The sequence below is a fragment of the Mauremys mutica genome, chromosome 8 (assembly GCF_020497125.1).
Source record: "Mauremys mutica isolate MM-2020 ecotype Southern chromosome 8, ASM2049712v1, whole genome shotgun sequence".
NCBI lineage: Eukaryota > Metazoa > Chordata > Testudines > Geoemydidae > Mauremys > Mauremys mutica.
The window spans coordinates 467,905-495,470 of NC_059079.1; the positions used below are offsets into that span (position 1 = coordinate 467,905).

The window sequence follows — 27,566 nt, forward strand, 5'->3', positions numbered from 1 at the left end:
GAGAGGTGAACGGTGTGTCCAAAGGTATAGCTAGCAGGGGGAGGCTGCAACCTCCCATCACACAGCTACACTGTGGAGAGCACTGTGCATGCACACTCTGCTCTCTCTGGCCAGACACACCACAGTTCCCAACACAGCTACCTAACTGCTTCTGCATGTGTCCCATACAAAGTGAGGAAACAAAGCATTCAGAAATCATTTGGGGACAAGAAAATGAGCCTGTCTGTCCTTTATTACCATGCATTACTTGTACTAAGCTAGTGCATGAGTGCTGTGGTCTCATTCTCTCAGGCAAACTGAAGTGAATTGCTGCTGTTGCTGTTGAAAGTCCTTTCTCTGACCTTGCCTGGGGCTGTCTGAGACCATTGTGCCAGGATTTCTCATTTATGTACTTTGGAGTCTCACTTGAGCTTGTATGCCACTATCCATGGGGCCAGAAACCTCTCCTAAGCGTAAAAGCCACAATTAAACCAGTTTAAATGTGTTTATATTAGTGGATTGTGCCTGTTTCACTAAATCAGTTTTGAAATTAATTTATACTTTTGTAATATCCATAAGGCCTCCCAGTCAGATTTTCAGTTATCTGGGCACCTAAATCTGCTGACAGGCAGATGGTAGGATTTTCAAAAGTGCTTAGGCACCTAATTCCCATGGGCACCTAACTTCCCTCTCTGGTGCTGTTAGTTCTCTAAGCTCCCCATAAGAGTTAGGCACCTAAGCATCTGAAAATTCCCTAGGCACCTATCTGCATCTTTAGGCAGCTAAATACGGTTTAAAATCTGGCCCCTGGTGTAACCTATGCAGCAATATCTACCTGCGTTTACTGCGAACCTGCAACAACAGTTCTGAAGGGCATTTCTCTACGCAGAGACCAGCGATAAGTGGCAGCACGGTTCGCTGTCTCACTGCTGACCACAGCACGTTAGAAGAGGGATGAGCCTGTTGTGCAGCTCTCCAGGCTGCGGATCGCTCTGGGGCCAAGACTGAGCGGTCCGCGGGAAGATCCCGCCATTTCTCTTTCCCGTCACAGAGCAGCTCGGGCTGCGGCGGGGAATCTGAGCTGCACCGGGGCGGGCCGGCCAGAGCCAGTGAGTCCAAGGGGCGGCCGAGCCCGCCGAAAGCTGAGGCGCGCAGACGTGGCGCCACACTGCGGACAACGCGCCACCTCCCGTCAGCGGCCCCACGCGGGCGGCTCGGGGTTTAGGGGCCGGGAAAGTATCACTCCCCCCCCCTTCCTACCCCAACTCAGCAGCTGACCCGTGACCCGCCCCGCGCGCCAGGCACAGCGGGAGGCCCGCGGGCGGGCTGGGGCTGGGACCAGGGAGGGGGGTTAGTATCTCCGGTTGGGGCCGGGCTTCAGCCCCCCCGGCTCCTGGGGCCAGGCCGGCCAACACCCACCCCCAGGCAGGCGCTTCCGGCCAATCAGCAGACCAGGTCGGCGGTCACCTGATCGCGGCTCGGGTCAAGGGTCAAAGCCCCTAGTCTCACGAGACGGACGCTACCGGCGCAGGGCTAAGCCCCGCCCCCGAGTCCGTGCGGGCCAATAGGGACAGAGGGTCCGGTCGCCATGGTGCCGGCGGCCGTTGGGTTTGAAGTGGCCAATGGGGGCTTGGGGCGCCAGGTTTAAGCGCCGCGAGGGGGCGGAGCTTGGAGCGCGGAGGCTGACGGAGGGAACGAGAGTGAGGTGTCCCGGTCCTCCCGGCAGTGACCTGCCCCGCCCCGCGCCCGGTCTCCGCGGTTAGTTCCCCTCCCCGCCGGGCGGTGACTGGCAGGAGGGGGAGCCCGGGGCGGGGGGCGACTAGCAGGAGGGGCACTGGGTAGCGGCGCGGGGAGCCTGGTGGGGGTGGGAGCCGGGCGGTGACTGGCAGGAGGGGGAGCCCGGGGCGGGCGGTGTCTGGCAGTAGGGCCACTGGGTAGCGGCGGGGGGGGCCTGGTGGGGGTGGGAGCCGGGGTGTGGGGCGGGCGGTGACTGGCAGGAGGGGCACTGGGTAGCGGCGGGGGCTGGGGGGGAGCCGGGGTGGGGGGCTGGGGGGGAGCTCGCGGGGCAGCCTGGGGGGGGTGTGGATGGGGGCTGGGGCTGGGCTGCCCTGGGGGTGGGGGGCAAGTGGGGCAATTTGCCCCTGGCCCGGCGGCGGTCCGGGTCTTCGGCGGCGTTTCGGTGGCGGGGGGCCCTTCAGTGCTGCCGAAGACGCGGAGCCGCTGAAGGGCCCCCTGTCGCCGAAGACCCGGACGGCCGCCGGGTGAGTACAAGCACCGCAGCTCCCCCGCTTTGCCCCAGGCCCCCTGAATCCTCTGGGCGGCCTTGGGCTGCGGGGGAGCCTGCGGTGTGTGTGGTGGTGTGGGCTGGGGGGGAGGTCCCGGGGGGGTGGGTGTGGTGGGGGTGTCTGGCAGGAAGGTGGGGGCTGGTCTCTGACTCACTGTCGGTCTCTGTCCCCCAGACACCTCTCTCCCCCTGCCATGGCGCAGTTTGTATTTGAGAGCGACTTGCACGGTCTGCTGAAGCTGGACACCCCGATCCCCAATGCCCCCCTGGCGCGATGGCAACGCAAGGCCAAGGAGAGCAGTGCCTCTGTTGCTGGCCCCGGGCCCAGCCCTGCCAACACCAGCAGCACTGGCCTCTCCCCCATGAAACCAGCCAACCGGCCCCACAGCACCAGCAAAACCCCCTCCAAGACCCCTGGTGAGTCAGAGCTGGGGCTGGTACCCCTGGGTCTGTGGAGGTGGGTGAACAGACTTGGGGCCCTGAATTAGCCAGCTGGTTGTGTGGGAAGCAGTGCACCAGCAACCTAGCTGGTGTGACTCCTTTGCCAGGGCACAGAAGGCTGACCGAGTACTGTCAGGGATCGAAAACTGGCAAAGAGGAAACAGAATAGGGTTAGTCAGTTCTCCTTATGGCAGAAGGCTAGCAGAACTAGGTTCTGTGTGGTTTGACCTGTTTACTGCTGATCTGGAAAGTGGAATGAGCAGTGAGGGTAGGACAATGTGCAGATGACACAGCTACTGAGGATAGACTGGACTGGAGAGAACTGTGAAAAACTTCAGCGAGACCTGAAGATGTTGGGTGAATGGGCAGCATGATAGCAAATGGAATCCTATGTTGCACATTGAAGGGAGAAACTTAAACTCCTCATATACCTTATGGGCTCTAAATTAATTGTCAACCCATGAAAAGGAGCTTGGCAACACCAAGGCAGCTCAGAGGAGACCTCTAAGTATGCAGCTGTGGTTTAAAAAAAATTTGCTTGGTTGCATTAGGAATGGTATGGTGAATAATAGAGGAATATTCTAATGCAGTGGTCCCCAAACTGTTTACCTCACATGTGCGCCCCCTCCCACCAATCCACTGGAGCTGCAGCCCAGCTCCGGATGTGGAGGGGCATGGGAGTGGGGCTGCAGCTCCAGTGGAGGAGGGGGTATACAAGGGTAAGGGGGCCAGGAGCAGAGAATGTTCCTCTGTGCCCCCGGGGGTGTGCCCCACAGTTTGTGGACCTCACTTCTAATGCCTTTACCTAAATCATTGGTTTAGCCTCATCTGAATACTGTGTACTGCACTGGGCACCTTGTCTCTTCAGTAGTGCAGGACTAGAGAGGGCTCAGAAAACCAATGAGAATGGTCAGTGGTCTATGAAAGCTCTTCTGTGAAGACAGTTTGGGAAGACTGGGTTTGTTACCTTAAGAGTATAAATGGGATGGAGAATATAATCAGTATGCACGCATGCAGGAGGGATAAAAAAACCTCTTCCTGGAAAGGGAAGATCAAGAACTCTAGTTCTCCCTGTCTCATAACACAGAACAGGGGGGATGTTTAATTATATTGAAAGATGGGGAGACTCACAACCAGTACAATTAATTTTTTTCATAGAACATTAGACTGTGGAACCCACTGCCACAGCAAATCATAGAGGCTAAGGACTTGACACAATTCAGAAAGGGAATGGACATTTATATGGATATCAAGAATATTCAGAGTTAACATAATTGACAAATTCTAGAAAGGGTATTTTAAACTTTGCATGTCGCAGGTTAAGCTAATCTCTATTAGAGATCAGCAGGAGACCTATATGGGGCACATCTGCTACTTGGGGGTTGTTACACCTTTCTCTGCTGCATCTGGTACTGGCCCTGTTCGAGAGGATACTGAAGTAGATGGATCTTGTTGTCTGATCCAACATTTTGAATTCCCATGTAAGGATTCCTGACTCTGGGGTCTGTAAGTGGCTACTGTCACAGTGACTGGGATCTGGTGTTGCTGAGCTCTGCACAGTGGATACTGGTGACCTTCTACATGGCAATGCCACCAGTCTATCCTCAGTCCCTCTAGAGGAATCTCTGTTTGGCTGCACCTGGAGAGGACTGAGGTATGCATAGGTTGAATGACGAGCCTTTGAAACAAGTTGAGGTTCTTCCTGGAGCTATGAGCAATGCTGCCTGCTGCTGAAGCCATTGCTTTGGAGTTCAGAGTGTCTCTTAATGAAATTAAGCTGGGACCCAGGCCCTTCTAAGATGTGCTGAGGTTCAGAGAAGACCAGCAGCACATGATCATTGGATTGGAGGCAGCTGGTTATCTACTGCATCAGTCTCCTCCCATCCAATCGAGTGTGGCTGCATTAGAGGCTCCAGACTGGCAAAACACCAATGCCTGGAAAACAAGGTGTGTAGCCAGCAGTGCCTGAGGGCTTTGAAGCAAACACTGTCTATCTGGGGCCTTGCTGGGCAGTTTGCTTCAACTAAATGCAGATGGGATGGCTCTCTTCTGTATACAACACAGGTAAATCAGGATCCAAAATCCAGAGCACACCAACTAAAGCAGGCGGGGATCGCTATATTCCCAACCGCAGTGCCATGCAGATGGAGGTCGCTAGCTTCCTCTTGACCAAAGAGAATGATTCTTCTGAGGATACACCTACCAAGAAGGTGAGCAACGCGTTCTCCTAACAGCCAGTCCCTCTTAATCTTCTGAGAAGCAAACTTCAGAGTATTCACACTGCTTCATGTGCAATTGGTGTGATGCTCACATCTGCAGCACTCATCTTTATGGAGTGAGGCATGAAAAGTGGTGGCTGGAATGGGTAGAGCTGTACACAGTTATTGCAGGAGACTTGGGTTGTGGCCCCTAGATACAAAGGCTGAAGGCAGAGTGTGATTTTTGTCTTGTCATATAATGCCTTGGGACCCTCGGCTGGCCTGCACTGCATCTGGCAGGTCTGAATGCAAACTTGTGGAAGGCCAATCACAGAGTATCAGGGTTGGAAGGGACCTCAGAAAGTCATCTAGTCTCCAACCCCCTGCTCAAAGAAGGACCAATCCCCAACTAAATCATCCCAGCCAGGGCTTTGTCAAGCTGGACCTTAAAAACCTCTAAGGAAGGGGATTCCACCACCTCCCTAGGTAACCCATTCCAGTGCTTCACCACCCATCTAATGAAAAAGGTTTTCCTAATATCCAACCTAAACCTCCCCCACTGCAACTTGAGACCGTTACTCCTTGTTCTGTTATCTGGTACCACTGAGAACAGTCTAGATCCATCCTCTTTGGAACCCCCTTTCAGGTAGTTGAAAGCAGCTATCAAATCCCCCCTCATTCTTCTCTTCTGCAAACTAAACAATCCCAGTTCCCTCAGCCTCTCCTCATAATTCATGTGCTCCAGCCCCCTAATCATTTTTGTTGCCCTCCGCTGGACTCTTTCCAATTTATCCACATCCTTCTTGTAGTGTGGGGCCCAAATGGACACATTATTCCAGATGAGGCCTCACCAGAGAGGAATGATCACATCCCTCGATTTGCTAGCAATGCTCCTATTTATACAGCCCAAAATACCGTTAGCCTTCTTGGCAACAAGGGCACACTGTTGACTCATATCCAGCTTCTTGTCCACTGTAACCCCTAGGTCCTTTTCTGCAGAACTGCTGCCTAGCCACTCAGTCTCTAGTCCACTTCTGTCCTAAGTGCAGGACTCTGCACTTGTCCTTGTTGAACCTCATCAGATTTCTTTTGGCCAATCCTCTAATTTGTCTAGGTCCCTCTGTATCCTATCCCTACCTTCCAGTGTATCTACCACTCCTCCCAGTTTAGTGTCCTCTGCAAACTTGCTGAGGGTGCAATCTATGCCATCCTCCAGATCATTAATGAAGATATTGAACAAAACCGACCCTTGGGGCATGCTGCTTAATACCAACTGCCAACTAGACATGGAGCCATTGATCACTACCCGTTGAGCCCGATGATCTAGCCAGCTTTCTATCCACCTTATAGTCCATTCATCCAGCCCATAGTACTTTAACTTGCTGGCAGGAATACTGTGGGAGACCGTATCAAAAGCTTTGCTAAAGTCAAGGAATAACACATCCACTGCTTTCCTCCCATCCACAGAGCCAGTTTTCTCCTCATAGAAGGCAATTAGGTTAGTCAGGCATGACTTGCCCTTGGTGAATCCATGCTGACTGTTCCTGAACACTTTCCTCTCCTCTAAGTGCTTCAGAATTAATGAGACTTGCACACACAGAGCTGGCTATTCCAGGCTCAAAGCTCAAGGACTTGGCTGCATAAGGAAATTCCACAGAACTTGTTGTGGAATAAGCTATTTAGCAATAGCTATGGCACTTTAAATTCACAGCCTATATTATTCTGGAATGACTTCTCCATATAGACAAATCATGAAGCAGCTATACAAAGCCAGTCCCTTGTGGCCATATTTCCACACTGGGAATGGGATGCAAAAGAGGGCCAATCTGGAGGCAGTTGGTACACTCCAAAACTGGCCAAACAGGACACAGCTGTTCAAGTGAACTAGGGGCAGCCTGGAGAACTGGCTTGCATGCAGCTGGTTCTCCAAGCAAAGCAGCATACCATCTGGAGCAGAGGGAACTACCTTAAGCTGATGGCACTGCTGGGGCCATGGGGGCCACAGAGCTGTTGAGCTACATTCCCTCTGAATGTGGTAGGAAGACTCGTGTTTGCCTGAGAGGATCTGTATATCTTATCTACAGGAGCAACAGAAGGCTTGGGCACTGAATCTGAATGGGTTTGATGTGGAAGAAGCAAAGATCCTCCGGCTTAGTGGAAAGCCTCAAAATGCCCCAGAAGGTATGCAGGGTTTGGGGGTGATCTGAATGCCCTTTCTGTGCTGGAAGGGAAGAAGGGCTCCTTTTCTCTCAAAGGAGGGATCCATAACAGAACCCTGACTGGTGTCCTGTGTACTCTCCCACTCCAAGTAATGGAATGTGTGAAAATAGCTGTGTACCAGACTGAGCTCTGGAACACCATGAGTTCCTTAATAGCTTTCCTTTGTGGTCAGTGGCTTACTGGCATCCCAGCCACTGCACACCCCTCGAGTCTAAGCTGAGAAGTAGCGGCACAGGTCAGTGATTGGCACTGCAAAGAGCAAATCTTCCCTAAAAAATTGCTTTTGGCCCTAAGCTCCTTCAAGGAAAGGCTGCAGTAGAATATTCGGTAGCCCCCAGCCACCCCATACTATCCTTGATTTAAGTCATGCTTCAACTAAACTGTTACTTAACAGAGGATTGGGGAAAAGTGAAACTTCTCAACCTACCAATTTGAATCTGGTTTCAGCAGGTAAACTAGCTGCCATCTGAAGGCAGCTCAACGGGTTGCATAAAAGGAGTGAGACTCATCAGCTCAGTCTCCTAGTGGGCAGGTGTCATAACTAGCACCACAGCTTGCTCCACTGGCCTGAAGCAAGTGCATCTCCCTTTTAAGTCTTGGCTTTGCCTTCAGTGGAAGACTCCCTGTGCCTAGGTGAGCCACAAGTCTGTGAAGATGAGGTGGTAGAATCTATCTAGTGAATAACCACTGCTGTCTCTCTGGTTTTCAGGTTACCAGAATAACCTGAAAGTGCTCTACAGCCAGAAAACAACACCTGGGTCCAGCAGGAAGAATGGCAGATACATTCCCTCCATGCCAGACCGGATCCTGGATGCGCCAGAGATCCGTAACGACTACTGTAAGCAGGTTCTGCTGCTATGTGCAGGGCCCTTGGTGGCCCTCTGTATTCCTGTCCATACTAGAATTTGCTACCCTCCCCGTGCCATGCCCTTTAAATGTCACAAGGGTGCTACTTGCTTCCTCTTCACCCTGCATGAAGAGGTTAAACAAGATCAGACTTAAGAGTTCTTGCAGTATCTTTGATACCATCTCCAACTCAAAGCTGTCACTTGGTGCCACTGGTTGGCTATCCTCCAGCCCATTTGTCAGTCCATATGAGTGTCCCATTGTAGCTAATTCTAAGTAAGATTTTGAAAGTCTCTCTCCATAGCATCCTGGTCTTGTTCACCCCTTGTTCCCTTCACCCACTCTGTTCTTCACTTTGTCTAGCAGGTTCTCTTTTTCTCTGACCTCAGACTTCTCATGACTTGCAGGGCCATCCCCCTCTAGAAGTCTGTCCTAAGACTTGTTCTGATAGGGACTGAAATGAGCCTGACCAGGCACTTACTGCTGGGATTGCTTGTTTGGATGGTGCTTCTCCCTTGGTTCTGTGACTGCAGAACCTTGTGTACTCCCAAAGGAGTTCAGCAAATCCATTAGTGTCACAGGCTCTCTCTCATCTAGACCTGCTGGCTTGTATGTTTAAACTTGGATGCTGTTGAGCAGAAGGCCAGTCCTTTGCTCTTCTTGAAGAGGAACTCAAAAGTCAGGCTTAAAGGGTTCAGTACTGGCCATTTTCAGTTGTAATTAACTTCTGCCCTTCCTTTGTGAGTGGGTGGCTCTGGTCCCCATCTCCTGATATCTGAAAGTCTCTCTCTTTCCTCAATACTCCTCTCGCTGGCACTAACTCTGTGTTCTCCTTAAGACCCTGACTCTGAATGCTCCTGTCTGGCCGCACTTCCACTTCAGGACAAGTTGTCTCTACTCTGAGGCCTCTGATTATCCCATTGGGCAGTCACACTGGCAGCTTGTTTTGTGCCTCATAGCCTGTTGGGATTGTGGTGGTTTTTGCCACTTTCTGTTGCACCTCATTCAAAAGGCCAAAGATAGGTGGGGAAAGGTGTGCTCTTATGGCTGCCGTTTCCTTCGTTGTGCTGTGGAGACTGGGTTCCTCTCACAGAGGATGCCAAAAATTCCCTATAGGAATGAGGAGGCTTGGCTTCAGTCATCAACCCCCCTACCCCCAAATCAGCTGCTTTAGTGAGAAGGTAGTTCCACCTAGGAGTAAGGTGGGTGGGATAAAAATAGCAGAAAGTGCCTGCTCTTGGCTCAGCAGTTTGGTCCTGGAGGAACAATGGAGCCTTCTCTAAGCTTGGTCACTGCTGTGTCAATGGCACTCTTAGGGCACGCTGACTCTGGGTGGCTTGCTGAATAATGTCTGTATCTAACCTTATAGAAAAGGGAGTTCAGAGCTTCATGCAACTGCACTGGAACGAAAAGCTTCAGTGTGCTGATCCTGTTAGCTAGGACTCCAATGTGCCACAAGGCCAATCCTCTTACCTGTAGAGTGCCATACACCTGTGGCACTATAGAAATAAATCAGTGGTGCCGGTGGGAGTTCCTGGTCCATCAGCATTGGGGGTGAAGAAGTGGGTGGGGGAAGAGGGGGGTTGTCTTGCCATGGTGCTGAGCCAGGCTGCAGGCAAGACTTCCCTGGGGTATTGTAATGAGCAGTGGGCATAGTGGGTGACCTGTGCAATGTCTTCTGATCATAGATCTGAACCTCATTGACTGGAGTTCCCAGAACTTCCTGGCTGTGGCTCTGGATAACTCTGTGTATCTGTGGAATTACTCCTCTGGTGAGATCATCCAGCTGCTGCAGATGGAGCAGCCAGATGACTACATCTCATCAGTGTCCTGGATCAAAGAAGGAAACTACCTTGCTGTTGGCACCAGCAATGCTGAGGTCCAGGTGAGAGGAATTGCACAGTACAGGGAAGAGTCTTTTAAATAGAGGCTCCTGCCCAGGGACCATTGTTGATACCTTTAATGACTGCTTCTTGGAACAGCTAGTCCTGGAACCCACAAGGTGAGAGGCAATTCTTTATTTAGTTCTAAGTAGTACACACAGGATCTGGTCCAAAAGGTGAATATAGCTGAACCACTTGGTAATAGCAACTGTAATGTAATAAACTTAACATCCTTGTAGAGGGCAAAATACTAGCCTCCCTTCCCCAACAACAGAATTTAAAAATTCAAAAAACTGCACAAAAATGAGGAAGCTCCTTAAACAGAAATTAAAAGGAACAGTGACGAGAGCAAAATGCCTGCAAGCTGCATGGAAACTTTAAAAACGCCCTAATAGAGGCTCACTACATGTATACCCCAAATTTAAAAAAAAGGACCAAAAAACACCACCATGGCTAAACAGAGTGTAAAAGGCGTTCAGAGATCAAAAGACTTCCTTTAAAATTTGGAAGTCGAATCCTACTGAGGAAAACAGAAAGGAACAAACTCTGGCAAGTCATGTGTAAAAGTACCAGTTAGGCTGGCCACAAAAGAATTTGAAGAGCAACTAGCAAAAGACAAACTAACAACAAAAATTGAGTGCTTCAGAAGCAGAAACAATCAGTGGGGCCACTGGATGATTGAGATGCTAAAAGCATTCAAGGAAGATGAGGCCATTACAGAGAAGCTAAATGAATTCTTTGCATCAGTCTTTGCTGCAGAGGATGAGAGGGAGAGTCTCACACCTGAGCCATTCTTTTTAGGTGACAAATCTGAGGAACCGTTCCAGATTGTAGGTTCAATAGAAGTTTTGGAACAAACTGATAAATTAAACAGTAATAAGTCACCAGGACCAGATGCTATTCACCCAAGAATTCTGAAGGAACTCAAATACAAAATTGCAAAACTACTAACTGATACATAACCATCGCTTAAATCAGTTTCTGTAATAGATGACTGGAGGGTAGCTAATGTAATGCTGGTTTTTTTTTAAGGTCTCAAGAGGTGAGCTTGGCAATTACAGGCCAGTAGGCCTAACTTCAGTACTAGGCAAACTGGTTAAAACTAAAACAGAATTGTCCAGCACATAGATGAAAATGATATGCTGGGGAAGAGTCAATGTGACTTTTGCAAAGGGAAATCATGCCTCACCAATCCAATAATTGTTTGAGTGGGGTCAAACATGTGGACCAGTGTGGTCCAGTGGAAATAGTGTACTTGGACTTTCAGAAACCTTTGACAAGTCACTCTCCAAGGGGTCTTAAGCAAAGTAAGGAGTCATGAGATAAGAGGGAAGATCCTCTCTTGGATCGTAACTGCTTAAAAGATAGGAAACAAAGGGTAGAGATAAATGGTCAGTTCTCTCAGTTGAGAGGTACATAGCAGAGTCCCCCAAAGATCTATATTGGGACCTGTGCTGTTCAACATATTCATAAATGATCTGGAAACAGAGAGAAACAGTGAGGTGGCAAAGCTTGCAGATGATTCTAAATTACTCAGGATAGTTAAGTCCAAAGCAGACAGCGAAGAGTTACAAAAGATCTCACAAAACTGGGTGACTGGACAAGAAAATGGCAGATTGCATTTATCAACATTGAATTTCAAGTAATTCCCATTGGAACACAGAATCCCAACTATGCATACAAAATGATGGGATCTAAATTAGCTATTACCACTCATGAAAAATCTTGGCATCATCATGGATAGTTCTCTGAAAACATCTGCTCAATGTACAGCAGCAGTCAAAAAAGCTGTGTTAAGAATCATTAGGAAAAAGGATAGATAAATAAGACAGAAAATATGCCACTACATAAATCCATGGTATGCTTACACCTTGAATATTGCAAACAGTAGGTATCTCTATCTTAAAGATGTATCAGAATTTGAAGAACTAGAGAGAAGGGCAACAAAAATGATTAAGGGTATGGAACAGCTTCCATATGAGGAGAGATTAAAAAGACTGGGACTGTTCAGCTTGGAAAAGAGATGACTATGGGGGGGGGGGGATATGATAGAAGTAGGGCTGTCAGTTAATTGCAGTTAACTCGTGCAATTAATCGCACTGTTAAACAATAAACTACCAATTGAAATTTATTAAATATTTCGGATGGTTTTTCTACGTTTTCAAATATATTGATTTCTATTACAACATAGAATACAAAGTGTACAGTGCTCACTTTATATTACAAATATTTGTACTGTAAAAATGATAAACAAAAGAAATAGTATTTTTCAGTTCACGTCATACAAGTACTATAATGCAATCTCTTTATCGTGAAAGCGTAACTTACAATTGTATATTTTTCTGTTACATAATTGCACTCAAAAACAAAATATAAAACTTTAGAGCCTACGAGTCCACTCTGTCCTACTTCTTGTTCAGCCAATCACTAAGACAAACACGTTTGTTTACATATACGGGAGACAATGCTGCCTGCTTCTTATTTATGATCTCACCTGAAAGTGAGAACAGACATTCACATGGCACTGTTGTAGCTGGCATTGCAAGGTATCTACGTTCCAGATATGCTAAACATTCATATGCCCCTTCATGCTTCGGCCACCGTTCCAGAGGACATGCTTCCATGCTGATGCTCATTTAAAAAAAAAAAAAGCTTTAATTAAATTTGACTGAATGTTTTAAGGGAGAGTTGTATGTTTCCTGCTCTGTTTTACCCACATTCTGCCATATATTTCATGTTATCGCAGTCTCAGATGACCCAGCACATGTTCGTTTAAAGAAAACTTTCACAACAGATTTGACAAAATAAAAAGAAGGTACCACCAGTGTGAGATTTCTAAAAATAGCTACAGCACTTGACTAAAGGTTTAAGAATCTCAAGTGCCTTCCAAAATCTGAGAGGGATAAGGTGTGGCGCATGCTTTCAGAGCAACGTTCAGATGCAGAATCTACAGAACCTAAACCCCCCAAAAATAAAATCAACCTTCTGTTAGTGGCATCTGACTCAGATGATGAAAATGAACATACGTCAGTCTGCTCTGCTTTGGATCGTTATCGAGCAGAACCTGTCATCATGGACACGTCCTCTGGAATGGTGGTTGGACCATGAAGGGACATACAAGAAGTAGGACTGAGAGGACTTGTAGGCTTTAAAGTTTTACATTGTTTCGTTTTTGAGTGCAGTTATTTTTTTGTACAATATTCTACATTTGTAAGTTCAACTTTCACGATAGAGATTGCACTACAGTTCTTGTATTAGGTGAACTGAAAAATACTATTTTTTACAGTGCAAATATTTAGATTTTTGATTACAAAGTGAGCACTGTACACTTTGTATTCTGTTGTAATAGAAATCAATATAGTTGAAAATGTAGAAAACAATCCAAAAATATTAAAATAAATTATATTGTTTAATAGCACAATTGATTTTTTTTAATCGCTTGAGAGCCCTAGAGAGAAGTCTATAAAATCATGAGTGGTATGGAGAAATAGAATAAGGAAGTGTTATTTACCCCCTTCACATACACAAATTGGGGTAATCCAATGAAATTAATAGATAGCAGGCTTAAAACATACGGGAATACTACTTCACAAAATGCAGTCAACCTGTGGAACTTGTTGTCAGGCAGTGTTGTGGAGACCAAAAATAACTTGGTTCAAAAAAGAATGAGAAGTTCATGGATGATAGATCCATCAATGGCAATTAGCCAAGATGGTCAGGGATGCAACCCCCTGCTCCGGGTGTCCCAAAAACTCTTGACTGCCAGAAGCTGGGACTGGATGATATGGATCACGTAACAAATTGCCCTGTTCCTTTCACTCCCACTGAAGCACCTGGCACTGTCCACTGTTAGAAGACAGGATACTGGGCTAGGTGGAGCACTGGTCTGACCTGGTGTGGCTGTTTATGACCATCAGTAGTGCTGTGGCTGCACAAGTACTCAGTTGTACAGGTGTCAATGCAGCACAGCTAAGCAGCCTGAGGGAGCTTCTCAGGGCAGCAACTATGCCTAGGGGCTCCACAAGCCTTGACTCTCTTCAGCTCAAGTTGTAGCAGCTTACTCTTGTAGCACTTGAGCTCCCTGGTTCAATCCCCGCTGTACTGGCCAAGAGGGCCTGTGATGGAGCTTGGGATCTTTAAATCAAGAGTGGGTCTTTCTTCTAAGATATGGTAGTTCAGTAACAAACTAATGGGCTTGATGAAGGAACTGCTGTGTGGACGGTCTCTCATGGCTTCACTGTCTGTAAATCCTGAGTGCTGCTGGGTCCCTGAACACTAGGCTTGCATGCGATCTGTATGGCTCTGAGCATGACTTCCTGCTTCCGGAGAGCAGTGTGCTTCAGTCACTCTGGGCAGCAAAGGAAATTGTACTATTAGGTCAGAAGAACTCTCCTGGCTTTTGGAGTGAGTGTGGCTTAGCACAGATGCCAAGTGACTACCTCAAACTCCTGAATGCCAGGGGGAGGCTAATGCATCAGAGCTGCTGCCTGCCAGAGCTGGGGGGGAAGGGGGGAGAAATGTATCTGCATTGCAGGCAGTTTGCAACCTTCACTCTAAACATAGGCATCTCCTACACTACTTATAGATCCTTCTAAAGGCAGCAAACTCCCTCTCCTGGGCTAGTGGAATGAAGCTAATTCCTGTGCAGAGTGTACTGCCCATGCACGGAGGGCAGCAGGGGTATGCCCTACTTCATGTGCCCATTGTCCAAAGTTCAAACTCCCTGGGCAGTGCCTTCTAGTGGGTTCTGTGGAGATGGCCCTGAGTTGTTAGCACTTGGTAACTAATTGGGAAGGCCCCAATATACATCTAAAGTTTCCAAATGTCTTATGGGCAACAGGTATAAAATTCTTTGGATGGCTCCCACATAGCCTAGTGCACTGAGGTTTCAATGCCATAGCCTACATGCAAAGGGACCCAGGATTTGACAGCATAGGAATGCACCAATGTGACAAGGGCTATAGTCTCATCACCTAGCACAATTAGAGAAATGACTGCTCTTAATGTCTCTCTGCAGCTGTGGGACATACAGCAACAGAAACGACTCCGAAATATGACCAGCCATTCTTCCCGTGTAGGGTCACTGAGCTGGAACAGCTACATTCTCTCTAGGTAAGGACACGACCAAGGCATGGCAAAACACTTTGCTGAGCCCCCTGCTCCAGATGAACAGATGGGGAAAAACCACATTGACACTGCATGTGCTCAGTGATCTGTTCACAAAGTCAGCAGTGCAGTTCTGCATGGACCACTTCAGCATAACCAGGGCACAGATTCCCCAGATGCAAGTAGAAAATGAGTGAGGTCCTGGTGAACAGCCTGTTTCTGCCCTGGGCTGCTGTAACTCCTCCCTGGTGTCTGGCCCTGCTTGGGGGAGGGACCTGTATATGTCCTAGCCTCTGATTAGAAGGGGCTGGATTTAAGCCTCTGAATGTAGGGGCAGTGGGAAGGTCCTCCATTCCCCATAACCTCTGTATGAGTCCTCTGCAGTGCAGTCCCTGCTGCTGTGTTCCGCTGTCCCCAGTAGCAGGTGACACCAAGATTACAACATCACTGAATAGCTGCCTTTGCTGAAATGCCTGTCCAGGAACTCTGCAGAGGGAGCCCCTGGGAGCAGTTATGAGATGGAGTATAGCTCACAAGCATAATACGGCCCCTGACTCAAACTTCCCTCTGCAGTGGGGCGAGGACCGGTCATATCCATCACCATGATGTCCGGGTTGCTGAGCACCACGTGGCCACGCTTGCTGGCCACACACAGGAGGTGTGCGGGCTCAAGTGGTCACCCGATGGCCGCTACCTGGCCAGTGGAGGCAATGACAACCTGGTGAATGTCTGGCCATGTGCCCAAGGGGACAGTGGTGACTTTGCTCCTGTGCAGACCTTCACTCAACACCAGGGTGCTGTCAAGGTGAGTGGGTGGCTTGTGCGAGACTTGTGCACAGTGATGCAACAGCTGCTGGGTTCCACTTTCCTCTGTCAGTGCACTGGCAGGCTCCATCTGTTGGAGAGGGACTTCTCCTGAGACATGTGAAGAATCTGCCTGCATCTTGGCCAGCCAGTGCTGCTCGTGCTGCTGCATGGATGGCAGAGCTGCTGTGGCTTGGCCTGATGTATAAGGGCAATGGGGACCAAGCTGTTCTTGCATGTCTTATGACTGGTGCCTCTCCTGTAGGCTGTGGCCTGGTGCCCGTGGCAGTCAAATGTCCTGGCCACAGGTGGTGGGACAAGTGACAGACACATCAGGATCTGGAATGTGTGTTCAGGCACCTGCCTCAACGCGGTAGATGCCCACTCCCAGGTAAGCTTCAGCACTGACTCTGTCCAAGACTGCGCTTAGGCACAGTGAGCAACATAAGTGCTGCCAAGGGATGGAACCTGAGGGCCAGGGCCTGGGATACTTCCCAGGAGAGCATGGGGGATACTGGGGGAAGGTTTCTTGTCTCTGGATGGGGGGTAGATGTTGTGTACTACTGCAGTGTATGTGCCCCTTCCTTGTGGGCTCTTTTGGGAGGTGAGGAGCTGGTCCCCAAATGAGGCACCTGATCAGTGACCTCTTGCTGCTGGTCTGCTCCCTGGCATTGTAACAAGCTGCCTCCTTATAGGTGTGCTCCATCCTGTGGTCGACAAACTACAAGGAGTTCATTTCTGGTCATGGCTTTGCGCATAATCAGCTGGTGGTGTGGAAATACCCTACCATGGCCAAGGTCACAGAGTTGAAAGGTAGGTCCACATCCTTTGCTGTGCAGCCCAGGAGCAACTGAGAGGGCTGGGATTCAGGGCAGTGGGAAAGGGCTTGGCTGCATCCAGACAGATCCTGAAAGGAAAGTCACTCTCCAGTCTTCGTGAGAGCAGCAGCAGCAGCATGCTAGTGAGATGGGGGGATGGCAGCAAGGTGTGTCCTGCTGGGAGTGACTCCACCCTAGGGAAGGCTGAGGGATCAGGTCTCCTTTGAGTTCCTCTGTGTTCAGCCTTGCAGAGCTGCCCAGGTCAGCCTAAGCATCAGCTGGGCAGGATGGAGTCTGTTTATGTGGGGAGAGCAGACTGAACTGGGAGTGCGATTGAGCATAAGTGTGGCTGAAAAGGACTGTGGTATTGGTGGGGGATGTGAGCAGAGTCCTGATAGTGCAGCTCCTCCTTCCCCAGGTCACACAGCCAGAGTCCTGAACCTGACCATGAGCCCAGATGGCTCAATAGTGGCATCTGCAGCTGCTGATGAAACACTGCGGCTTTGGCGCTGCTTTGAGATGGATCCGGTAAAGAAGAAGGAGAAGGCAGGCAGTGCCAAGAGCAGCATCATTCACCAGGGCATCCGGTGAGCATGCGAGATGCCACTGGCAAGAGAGAGGTCTACACTTTGTACAGTATTTTAAATGTCAATAAATACCTTAGTCTGCTTTTATGGAGTCTGATGGAATAAGTGACCCTGGCTTGTCTCGGGATCAGACCTCTTGGGAGCTAAACACAATCACCTGCCACTGCTGGACCCTGACAGCCAGTGATGTAGAGCCAGCCAGCCATGGGAATAGGAGAAGCGGTTGGCCAAGGAGCTAGGCTACCTGGAGCCCTTCCAGCCTGGGAAGAACCCTCCTAACAAATCCCTTCTGTGCTAGCTGGGCTGCAGTGGAGTTAATGTGAGCACTGAGCTGTAAAGCTGGCATAGCTCCTGTAGAGGTAAGTGGTGGTGGCAAGGCTGAGAAGCTTTTTCTTAAACTAAAGTGCCTCGAAACAGCCAGCACTGCCCCTGGGCCAGACTCCAGTCTCCTGCTGGTCCCTAGAATGGCTACAAAAAGGGAACTTTAAGATTCAATGTTCCCTCTTCCAGCTCCAAGGGGCCTGAAGCAGACACCTGCAAGCAGTCATCCCTGTGCTTTGTGGCCCATCTGCTTCGGGCTCACAAGGTGACTCCAGGCCTGTGCCTTGGGTATACAGTCTCCCCAGCTGTGCTTGGTCCTCACTATTCCTGTCTTTCTGTGCACAGATGCCTTAGAAAGATGGGCACTAACAGCAAAGAGCAGTGCATGGGGCATTGCTAGTGTCTGGACTACAAAACGCAATGCTCTGCCCCAGGCAACTTCCCCGTCTGTGATAGCTGAGAGACTCGGCCCTGTGGCGTATTGTAGAAGTACAGCTGAACTACTTCAATCCTTGTTTGCACTGGGTCAGAAATTGGCAGCATGACTCATGCCTCTCTCCAGTGACTGTTTTGCTAACAGACAAAGAGTGGCAGTGGCTAGAGTGCTTCCTCCCTGGAATACTTCTCCCTCAATATGTGCTCCGTGCTGTGCAGTCTTCCTTGAGATGTTGAGAACAAAATTAAGGAACCAAAGCCCAGGAAGGGTTAAAATTAGTGACTTGCTTATGTGCTAAGGGTAGGAGTTTGGCAACAAACAAGGCCCTGGAATTGCTCGAAGATGAGCATAAATTCAGTCTAGGTGCTGTTACTTCAATGTGGTAGGATGAATTGCATAACTGGTATGTTAAAATAATGCTTATAACCTAGTTAGGTAGGAACAAGCGGACAGCAGGATTATCACTGTCAACACTTCCATTACCTTGTTCTTGGGTCAGTGATAACTTGGAAGAAAATGATTGCATTTGTGGATCAATGTCTTAACAGATAAACCACACCTGGGGCTACTACTTAGTGTCTGTGGTGTACCACCCAATCACAGGAGGGAACAGGATAATTGTCTCCTTATGCACCTGTCTATAATGTGGGGATGGGAGGGGGAAGCTACGTGCTCCCAGGGGACTTCAATGTGAGTGACACATGTTGGAGAGCTGATCGGGCCAGTACTTAACATCCTTGGAATCTCTAAATGTTACAACCAACACAGGCCAATTCTTTATTAGACTTTGCCTTAAGGGCTAGAGGACATGAGCCTAACAGGGAAGGGGAGCTTAGGTACCAGTGTATGTGACGTGAGCATATTTATGATGTTCAAGCAGAAATGAGTCTAGAGCTGTAATATATCTACTGATACTTTAATGGGGCCAATTCATAAGGATGAAAGCTATAATGAAGAAATCAGACAATGGTGAATGATTATTGGGACTTGTTCAAGAACATCTACCTTGAGGCCTAAAATGTCATAATTCCACAAATGAAGAAGGCTGTTCTGGGTTTAAAAAAAAATAAAAATAAAAAACACCCTGGGAGTAGATGGGGAAGTGGAAGCAGCTCTTAAAAAAATAAAATATATAACAAGTAATTGATATAAACCAGAAGTTAGCAAGAGTAGAAAATTGATGAGGGAAACAAAGGGACAGGAGAAATCTATGCAGAGTTATGGACAGTAAGAGGTTTTCAAAATATATTACAAACAAAAAGGGGGGGCGGGTATTGAATGTGAAGGTATCTACATCTATCACAAAGAATGTAGGCCATACGTGGTGGTACAAGGACTCCAATGGGGGGAAATACTGAGTCTTACAAAGATTGGGGGGGGGGCATGGTGTATCATCAGCTGAACAAGTGTGCTTACTGGGAGGCTGTGGCCAAAAGAGCTAAAAGGATCCATAAGTAGCAGACACACAAGTTGGTGGAAAGAGGTTATTTCATTTCTGTATTTAGTGATGCTGTGACTGCAGCTAGAATATTATGTCCAGTTCACGTGTCCACAATGGAAGAAGACTATTGCCGAATGGGAGTGGGGTCAGAGAGGAGGCACAAAAATGATTAAAGGATTAGAAAACTTGCCTTAGAGTGCTAGACTCAAGATGCTCCAGAGTTTAACAAAGAGAGGGTGCAGGGACATGATTACAATCAACACTTATCTATGAAGGGAACAAATATTTAATAATGAGCTCACCAGTCTAGCAGAGAAAGGTATAACATGATCCAATGGCTGGAAGTTGAAGCTAGGACTAAGCTGTACATTTTTGACAGTGAGGGTAATTAATCATTAGAACAATTTACCAAGGTGGAGTCTCCATCACTGAAAATTTTTAAATCAAGATTGGCTGGTTTTCTAACAGATCTGCTCTCGGTATTGTATTAAGGCTGTAAGAACTGCCATGCTGGGTCAGACCAAGGGTCCTACTAGGCCAGTAACCTCTCTCCCACTGAGGCCAGTTCCAGAGCTTCATGGGGGAGTAGTTACGCCATAACACTGTTGGAGAGGGAGCCACCCTTGTCTTGCTCATCTGGTGTGGGGCAGGGAAGAAACCCTGAGCATTGGGTTACATCCTTGACCATCTTTGCTAATGGCCATTGATGGTCCTATTCTCCAAGATTTTATGTAATTCTTTTTGAACTGTTATATGTTTGGTCATCACACCATCCCCTAGCAGTGGGTTCCACAGGTTAACGGTGCACTGTGTGAAAAAGTATTTCCACGCATTTGTATAAAACTGGTGCCTGTTAATTTCATCAACTGACCCACCCCCCCACCTCATTTTTGTATTGTGCAAAAGGATACATAACATGTCTCTATTCACCTTTTTTTCACACCATGAGTTTATTGACCTGTACCATATCTTCCCCCTTAATTGTCTTTTCTAAACTGAACCTACCTAAATTGTTTTTAATCTCACCTCATATGGAAGCTGCTCCATTTTTGTTGGCAGGTTCTGACCCTTTTCCAGTCCCCTAGCTTATTTTTGAGACAGGGTGATGCGAACAGGCCGCACTATTCAAGGTATAGGCACACCCTGGCTGTAGATAGGGGTATTGTGTGATTTTTATAGCATTTGCTTAATCATTCCTAACAGTATTAGCTGTTTTGACCACTGCTGCCCCTTCATCTGACCGTTGGAAAGGCAAAGGCACAAAATGAGCTCAAACTAGCTACGGGAATAAAGGGAAACAAGAAGACTTTTTATCACTACATTAGAAGCAAGAGGAAGACCAAGGACAGGGTAGGCCCACTGCTCAGTGAGGAGGGAGAAACAGTAACAGGAAACTTGGAAATGGCAGAGCTGCTTAATGACTTCTTTGTTTCGGTCTTCACTGAGACGTCTGAAGGAATGCCTAACATAGTGAATGCTTATGGGAAGGGGGTAGGTTTAGAAGATACAATTAAAAAAAAAGAACAAGTTAAAAATCACTTAGAAAAGTTAGATGCCTGCAAGTCACCAGGGCCTGATGAAATGCATCCCAGAATACTCAAGGAGCTAATAGAGGAGGTATCTGAGCCTCTAGCTATTATCTTTGGAAAATCATGGGAGACGGGAGAGATTCCAGAAGACTGGAAAAGGGCAAATATAGTGCCAGTTTATAAAAAGGGAAATAAAAACAACCCAGGAAACTACAGACCAGTTAGTTTAATTTCTGTGCCAGGGAAGATAATGGAGCAAGTAATTAAGGAAATCATCTGCAAACACTTGGAAGGTGGTAAGGTGATAGGGAATAGCCAGCATGGATTTGTAAAGAACAAATCGTGTCAAACCAATCTGATAGCTTTCTTTGATAGGATAACGAGTCTTGTGGATAAGGGCGAAGCGGTGGATGTGTTATACCTAGACTTTAGTAATGCATTTGATACCATATTCTTATCGATAAACTAGGCAAATACAATTTAGATGGGGCTACTATAAGGTGGGTGCATAACTGGCTGGATAACCGTACTCAGAGAGGAGTTATTAATGGTTCCCAATCCTGCTGGAAAGATATAACAAGTGGGGTTCTGCAGGGGTCTGTTTTGGGACCGGCTCTGTTCAATATCTTCATCAATGACTTAGATGTTGGCATAGAAAGTATGCTTACTAAGTTTGCAGATGATACCGAACTGGGAGGGATTGCAACTGCTTTGGAGGACAGGGTCATAATTCAAAATGATCTGGACAAATTGGAGAAATGGTCTGAGGTAAACAGGATGAAGTTTAATAAAGACAAATGCAAAGTGGTCCACTTAGGCAGGAACAATCAGTTTCACACATACAGAATGGGAAGAGACTGTCTAGGAAGGAGTACGGCAGAAAGGGATCTAGGGGTTATAGTGGACCACAAGCTAAATATGAGTCAACAGTGTGATGCTGTTGCAAAAAAAAGGCAAACGTGATTCTGGGATGCATTAACCGGTGTGTTGTGAGAAAGACACGAGAAGTCATTCTTCCGCTCTACTCTGCGCTGGTTAGGCCTGAGCTGGAGTATTGTGTCCAGTTCTGGGCACCGCATTTCAAGAAAGATGTGGAGAAATTGGAGAGGGTCCAGAGAAGCGCAACAAGAATGATTAAAGGTCTTGAGAACATGACCTATGAAGGAAGGCTGAAAGAATTGGGTTTGTTTAGTTTGGAAAAGAAAAGACTGAGAGGGGACATGATAGTTTTCAGGTATCTAAAAGGGTGTCATCAGGAGGAGGGAGAAAACTTGTTCACCTTAGCCTCTAAGGATAGAATAAGAGGCAATGGGCTTAAACTGCAGCAAGGGAGATTTAGGTTGGACAGTAGGAAAAAGTTCCTAACTGTCAGGGTAGTTAAACACTGGAATAAATTGCCCAGGGAGGTTGTGGAATCTCCATCTCTGGAGATATTTAAGAGTAGGTTAGATAAATGTCTATCAGGGATGGTCTAGACAGTATTTGGTCCTGCCATGAGGGCAGGGGACTGGACTCGATGACCTCTCGAGGTCCCTTCCCGTCCTAGAGTCTATGAATCTATGTCAGAGCACTAGCCCCACACACATCACAATCTCTTGAGTGGTAACAGCTACTTGAGCCCCACCTCCTGCTATACTTGTAGTTGGGATGATTTTATTTCACATGTACATTACTTGCCCTTTGCAGCGTTGCATTTCAGCTGCCATTGAGTTGCCCAGTCACTCCGTTTGTGAGCTTTGCCCTCTAACATTTCATTCTCACTTTTGAACTTAGCAATCTTGAGTGATTTTTGTATCATCTGCAAATATTGCCCCTTCCCGCTTAGCCCATGACCATTTATGTTATGGGACTTCAACAAACACATTCTGAAAATTTAAGTACACTGTATCCACTGTATCACCCTTGGCCACATGCTTGTTGACACCTTCAAATCATTCTAGTAGATTAGTGAGGCATGATTTCCCTATACAAATGGTGGGTTGAGGCTTCCCTAACAAAGTGTGTTAAGCTAGGTTAGTGTTTCTGCATTGGTGTGCTATCAGACCCAAACACGTGTGCTGTGAAGTGTTTTGAAAAATGAGAATGGGGGAGAAGCCACCTTCACATACATCTTCATGTGAATTCCAATCAGGTCGTCCGTGCACACCATGTGCACAGTCATCAGAAAGTTTTCCCTTAACAGCTCCTGTCAGATCAGCTATGGAGGCCCCTAGAGTGGCACCTTCATGGTACTCAATATATGACCCTGCCAAGCCAGCCCCTACTCAGTTCTTTCTTACTGCCAGTGACGGGCACTGGAACTGCAGTCACTTGCTTTGTGTTTTTTCACATAGCTTAGCCTAGTTTAGTTATAATTAGTCAAGTGCATATAGTGAGATTTGGGAGCAGGGGTTCCCCACTCTCAACTCCCACCACCATGGGCTCCGGGGCATGCTGCGAGCCCAAGGCTTTAAACCCTGCAGAACCTGCAGCAAGCCTTTGCCAACGAGCAACCCCCCATGCTTCGTTTCTGAAGCATTTGCAGGAGGTGCACCATGCAGAACAGTGCAAGAGTTGCAGGGCTTTCCTCCCCCAAGAACTAAAAAGGAGTGCGATTTCCAATTGAAGCAGTTGCTCAGGGAATCCGCCCTTCGTGCCCAGGCTGCTGCGGACAACCCTGCACTAAGCACATCCGTATGGAGTGCCCCAAGATAGGTACGTGAAATGCTGCAAAGGAAGGATGCTAGTCTAAGAGACCCTTGGCACGAGCACTCTCCAGCACTGGAGGCTGCACAGACAAGCCGGCACCGCTCACAATCACCGGTGCCGTACAAGTAGCACAGAAAAGCTGACGGGGTACTCCCCAGTGCAGAAAACAGCAGTAGCTGCAGGTGCAGTACCGGGGGCGTCCCGTGAAGGAGTCCTTAGTGTCCAGGAAACAAGAGTCAGTGCGGGCGACTCCCAGGATGGGCAGTACCAGGTGGAGGAGGGAGTTACCCTCCACCACAGACAGGTTTGAAGCTGCCAGAGACTTAATAGTGATGATGGCTCCTCAGGCCCCCGTGATCAGAGAGAAGCCCCGGCGCTGCCACAACTGGCACCATCTATAGGCAAACTGGTCATGATGCAATGGTCACTCTCTCGTGCCTGGCACCACTCCAGATCGCCATCCTCAAGGCACCACTCTGTGGCACTGGACTCCCGTGAAGGGTTCCCTGGGTACCAGGGCACAACGCTCCCTGACACTGACGTGGTAGCCGCAATCCCCAGCTCTGAGAGAGGACTGGCACCGGACCCCCAGTTTCGGTCACCAGCCCGGGATCTCGACACTGGTCCTCTGCATCATCAACTCAGCACAGGTCCCCAGCACAATACCATGCAGTGCCACCGTGGTCATCTCAATTGAGATGCGTGTCTTCAGACTCGGATGGTGACTCATATTCCCGTTGCAGCAGGCACAGATCCAACAAGTGACGGAGGGAGGAACCAACGGCATGGCAACCCCCGTGGCAGCCTCTAGCACAACGGCCTTTTTAGATCCCCTGGGCTCACCATCAGGCCCAGGGCTCCCATTTGGTGGCTTCAGAGCTCCAACCATCCCAGACAGCCAAGACCCATGGTGCTGAGGTGACCTTGGTGCAAGCCCCACAGCCCAGGTCACCGGTGAGGCAACTCTGAGGCATGACCAGTTGCAAGGCCAGGCTACTGTCACCTCAGCTACAGTCGCCTCAGACACTGAACAGGAGGTCAGGGAGCTGGAGGGTCAGGAGGACCCCGTACCACCTCTAGCTTCCTCATATTTGGCCCCAGATGAAGCGGTGGCAGGAACTTCAACCTTGGGCCCTCCCTCAATTGAGCACAGGGCCCACTAGGATCTTCTACCAAGGATTGCCCATAACATGGGGTTACAGGCGGAGGAAGTGGTCGAATCCCAAGGCTCAATGGTCGACATCCTTACACCAGAGGGACCATCCAGGGTAGCTCTGCCACTAATAAAAACTATCCAGAGCAATATTAAGACCATGGCAGACCCCTGCCTCAATCCCGCCTACCGCCAGGGGATACGAGTACCTGTTCTCTCACCTGCAACCATGCTCCCTCAGTATCTATGCAACTGGGGGTCTGCGGCTGAGGATAGCTAACCAGCAAGCTATCCTCAGCAGGTACAACTTAAACCTCAACATAGAGGCCCACAAGTTGAAGGAGCTGATTCCACCAGACTCGAGTTCTCAGCTATCACTGATGAAGGGAAGGGAGTGGCATAAACCTCCCTCCAGGCTTCATTGGACTCAGCCGCCCTCACCCTTTCCTCAGGAGTAGCCCCGAGGAGGGGCGGCAGCAAACCCTGCAGGACCCACTATTCGAAGGCGCAGGATTATTTTCAAACAGACTCCAAGCTGCAGAGTCTCGAAGACTCCCTGGCGCCTATGAAGTTATTGGGTACGCACAGCCCAGCAACCCAATGACATTTCAAGCCCCAGCAGCAACAAGACAGGATTTTTATAGCGTAGGGGCAGGAACAGCAGGTGCAAACCTTCCAGTCCCCCTTCTCGGCAGAGGCCAAGGCCCAACCAAACCTTCATCTTGCTCTAGAAAGGCCTTTTGAAGGGACGCCTGAGGACAGTGCACTCGCCATGACACCAGATCCTTCCCCGTTATGAATCATCTGCCCCACTTCTACCGTGCTTGGTCTCAAATAACATCGGACCACTGGGTTCTTCGCATGGTAGAGGTGGGATATTCTCTCCAATTCTGCTCCTTCCCACCTTCCTTCCCCATCCCTCTTCAGGGACCCTTCTGACGAGCAACTCCTTATGCAGGAGGTGCAGGCTCTCCTTGCAGCAGGGGCAGTGGCAGAGGTTCCTCAGGAGCTAAGGGGCCAGGGATTGATTCTATTCCCGGTATTTCCTAATCCCCAAAGCCAAGGGCGGGGGCGGGGGGGGCTCAGACCCATCCTAGACCTGTGAAGACTCAACTAATTCATGATAAAGTTGAAGTTCCGCATGGTCTCTGTAAGTACAGTTATCCCTTTGCTGGATCCAGGGGACTGGTACACCACCATCGACCTGAAAGATCCGTATTTTCATATAGCCATTTGACTGGCACACAGACAATTTCTCTGGTTTCTGGTCGACCAAAAACATCTGTCCACGGTCCTCCCCTTCGGCCTGTCAACAGCCCTCTGAGTGTTCACCAAGTGCATGTCAGTCATAGCAGCCTTCTGCCAAAGGCAGGTGCAGGTATATCCACCTTGACGACTGGCTGCTCAGGGGCCGCACAAGAGACCAGTTGGAGTCTCAAGTCCGACTAGTCATATCTACTTTTGAGTCTCCTCCTCAATGTGAACAAGTCAACCTTGTCACCAACCCAAAGAAAAGAGTTAATCGAGGTGCTATTGGACTTGGTACGGGCAGAAGCGTTTTTGCCAGAGACCCAATTCCAAGTTATGATGGACACTATTCAAGGCCTCAGGCGATTCCTGACCACCACAGCAAGGGGATGCCTGAGTCTCCTCAGCCACATGGCGGCCTGCACTTATGTGATCTGCCATGCCAGACTGAGGCTCAGGCCACTCCAGGCGTGGCTCACTGCGGCCTATTGCTGACAGGTGACGGTGCCAGGGCAAATACTCGAGTCCCTCTGATGGTGGCTCGACCCTTGGGCAGTCTACGAGGGAGTCCTGTTCAACAGCGCCCAGCCCTCCTTGTCCCTTTTAACAGATGCGTCAGCTCTGGGATGGGGCGCGCGTTTGGGAGACCTCCAAACAAAGGCCTGTGGTCACTGGAGGAGCTTCCCCTTCATATCAAGGAGCTCAGGGCAGTACCATTAGCATGCCGGACCTTTCCAGCCTGACTATGAGGTCAGTGTGTGGCAGTGAGGACAGACAACACCCCTTTCCCTTATCTCAAGAAGCCCTCAGGGAGTTCTGCATAGGATGCCTCCAGGTGAATGGAGTGGGCTATCTCCTAGGAGTGCAGAACAAACTAGCAAAGCACCTCAGCAGATTGTTACAAAAATCACAAATAGTCCATCCGTCTGGATGTCATTCACTCCATCTTCCAAGGGTGGTTTCCCCAGGTCGACCTATTTGCTACCAGGAGCAACAGGAAGTGTCCAATGTTCTGCTCCTTCCACAATCACAGTCCTGGCTCAATCACGGACATGTTTCTGCTTCCCTGGGGAGGTTGCCTGTTGTATGCCTTGTGCACGAGAGGAATTGGGGAAAAGGTACTTAAAGGTTTGCAGGGACAGACTGGAGGTCATTTGGGTGGCCTTGGCTGGGGGTGGAAGGAGAAAAAAGCCCCTGGAGCTCAAGATGTGCCACGGCTAAGAAAAGGGTGGGAACCACTGACTAGGTATCGAATAGTTCTGTTCTATGCTATAGCTTCTACCCCTGGGTCTGGTCCTGAAGTCATCAGTCTAACTGGCAGGCTCAGCTCTGGAGCTCTTATTAAAAATCAGTGTTACATTACCTACGTGCCAGTCCTCTGGTACGGAGGCTTGGTTCAGCAATAGGTTACACAGCAGTTAGTGTAACTTCCTCTTTGAAAAATACCAATACTAATTTTCCCCTACTGTTACTCACACCTTCTTGTCAACTGTCTGAAAGGGGCCACTCATTACCACTTCAAAAGTTATTTTTCCTGATACCCTGCTAACTGATTTATCTCGTTAGACTGACCTCACACTTGGT

General features: G+C 48.7%; 1 protein-coding gene and 1 long non-coding RNA gene across 2 annotated transcripts; one reads left to right on the forward strand and one right to left on the reverse strand.

Moving 5' to 3' along the window:
• Positions 1-222: 222 nt before the first annotated feature.
• Positions 223-1,065, reverse strand: LOC123375329. Its single transcript, XR_006581402.1, has 2 exons — positions 815-1,065; positions 223-446 (listed from the first exon to the last, which is right to left on the reverse strand). It is a non-coding gene; the product is annotated as an uncharacterized LOC123375329 (long non-coding RNA).
• A 514-nt stretch (positions 1,066-1,579) lies between these two features.
• Positions 1,580-17,499, forward strand: CDC20 (cell division cycle 20). Its single transcript, XM_045026027.1, has 11 exons — positions 1,580-1,737; positions 2,439-2,680; positions 4,769-4,914; positions 6,987-7,083; positions 7,832-7,960; positions 9,657-9,853; positions 14,869-14,963; positions 15,531-15,762; positions 16,027-16,152; positions 16,457-16,574; positions 16,998-17,499. Exons 2-11 carry the CDS (start codon positions 2,458-2,460, stop codon positions 17,168-17,170), a joined length of 1,536 nt encoding a protein of 511 aa, XP_044881962.1. The 5' UTR covers positions 1,580-1,737; positions 2,439-2,457; the 3' UTR covers positions 17,171-17,499.
• Positions 17,500-27,566: the final 10,067 nt, after the last annotated feature.

Excerpts from the sequence above, each read along its gene's own strand:
- CDC20 (XM_045026027.1), top strand. The coding sequence starts at position 2,458 with ATGGCGCAGTTTGTATTTGAGAGCGACTTGCACGGTCTGCTGAAGCTG. Across the intron at positions 7,961-9,656 it reads AGAGATCCGTAACGACTACT|ATCTGAACCTCATTGACTGG; the intron begins GTAAGCAGGTTC and ends TTCTGATCATAG. Across the intron at positions 14,964-15,530 it reads AACAGCTACATTCTCTCTAG|TGGGGCGAGGACCGGTCATA; the intron begins GTAAGGACACGA and ends TTCCCTCTGCAG.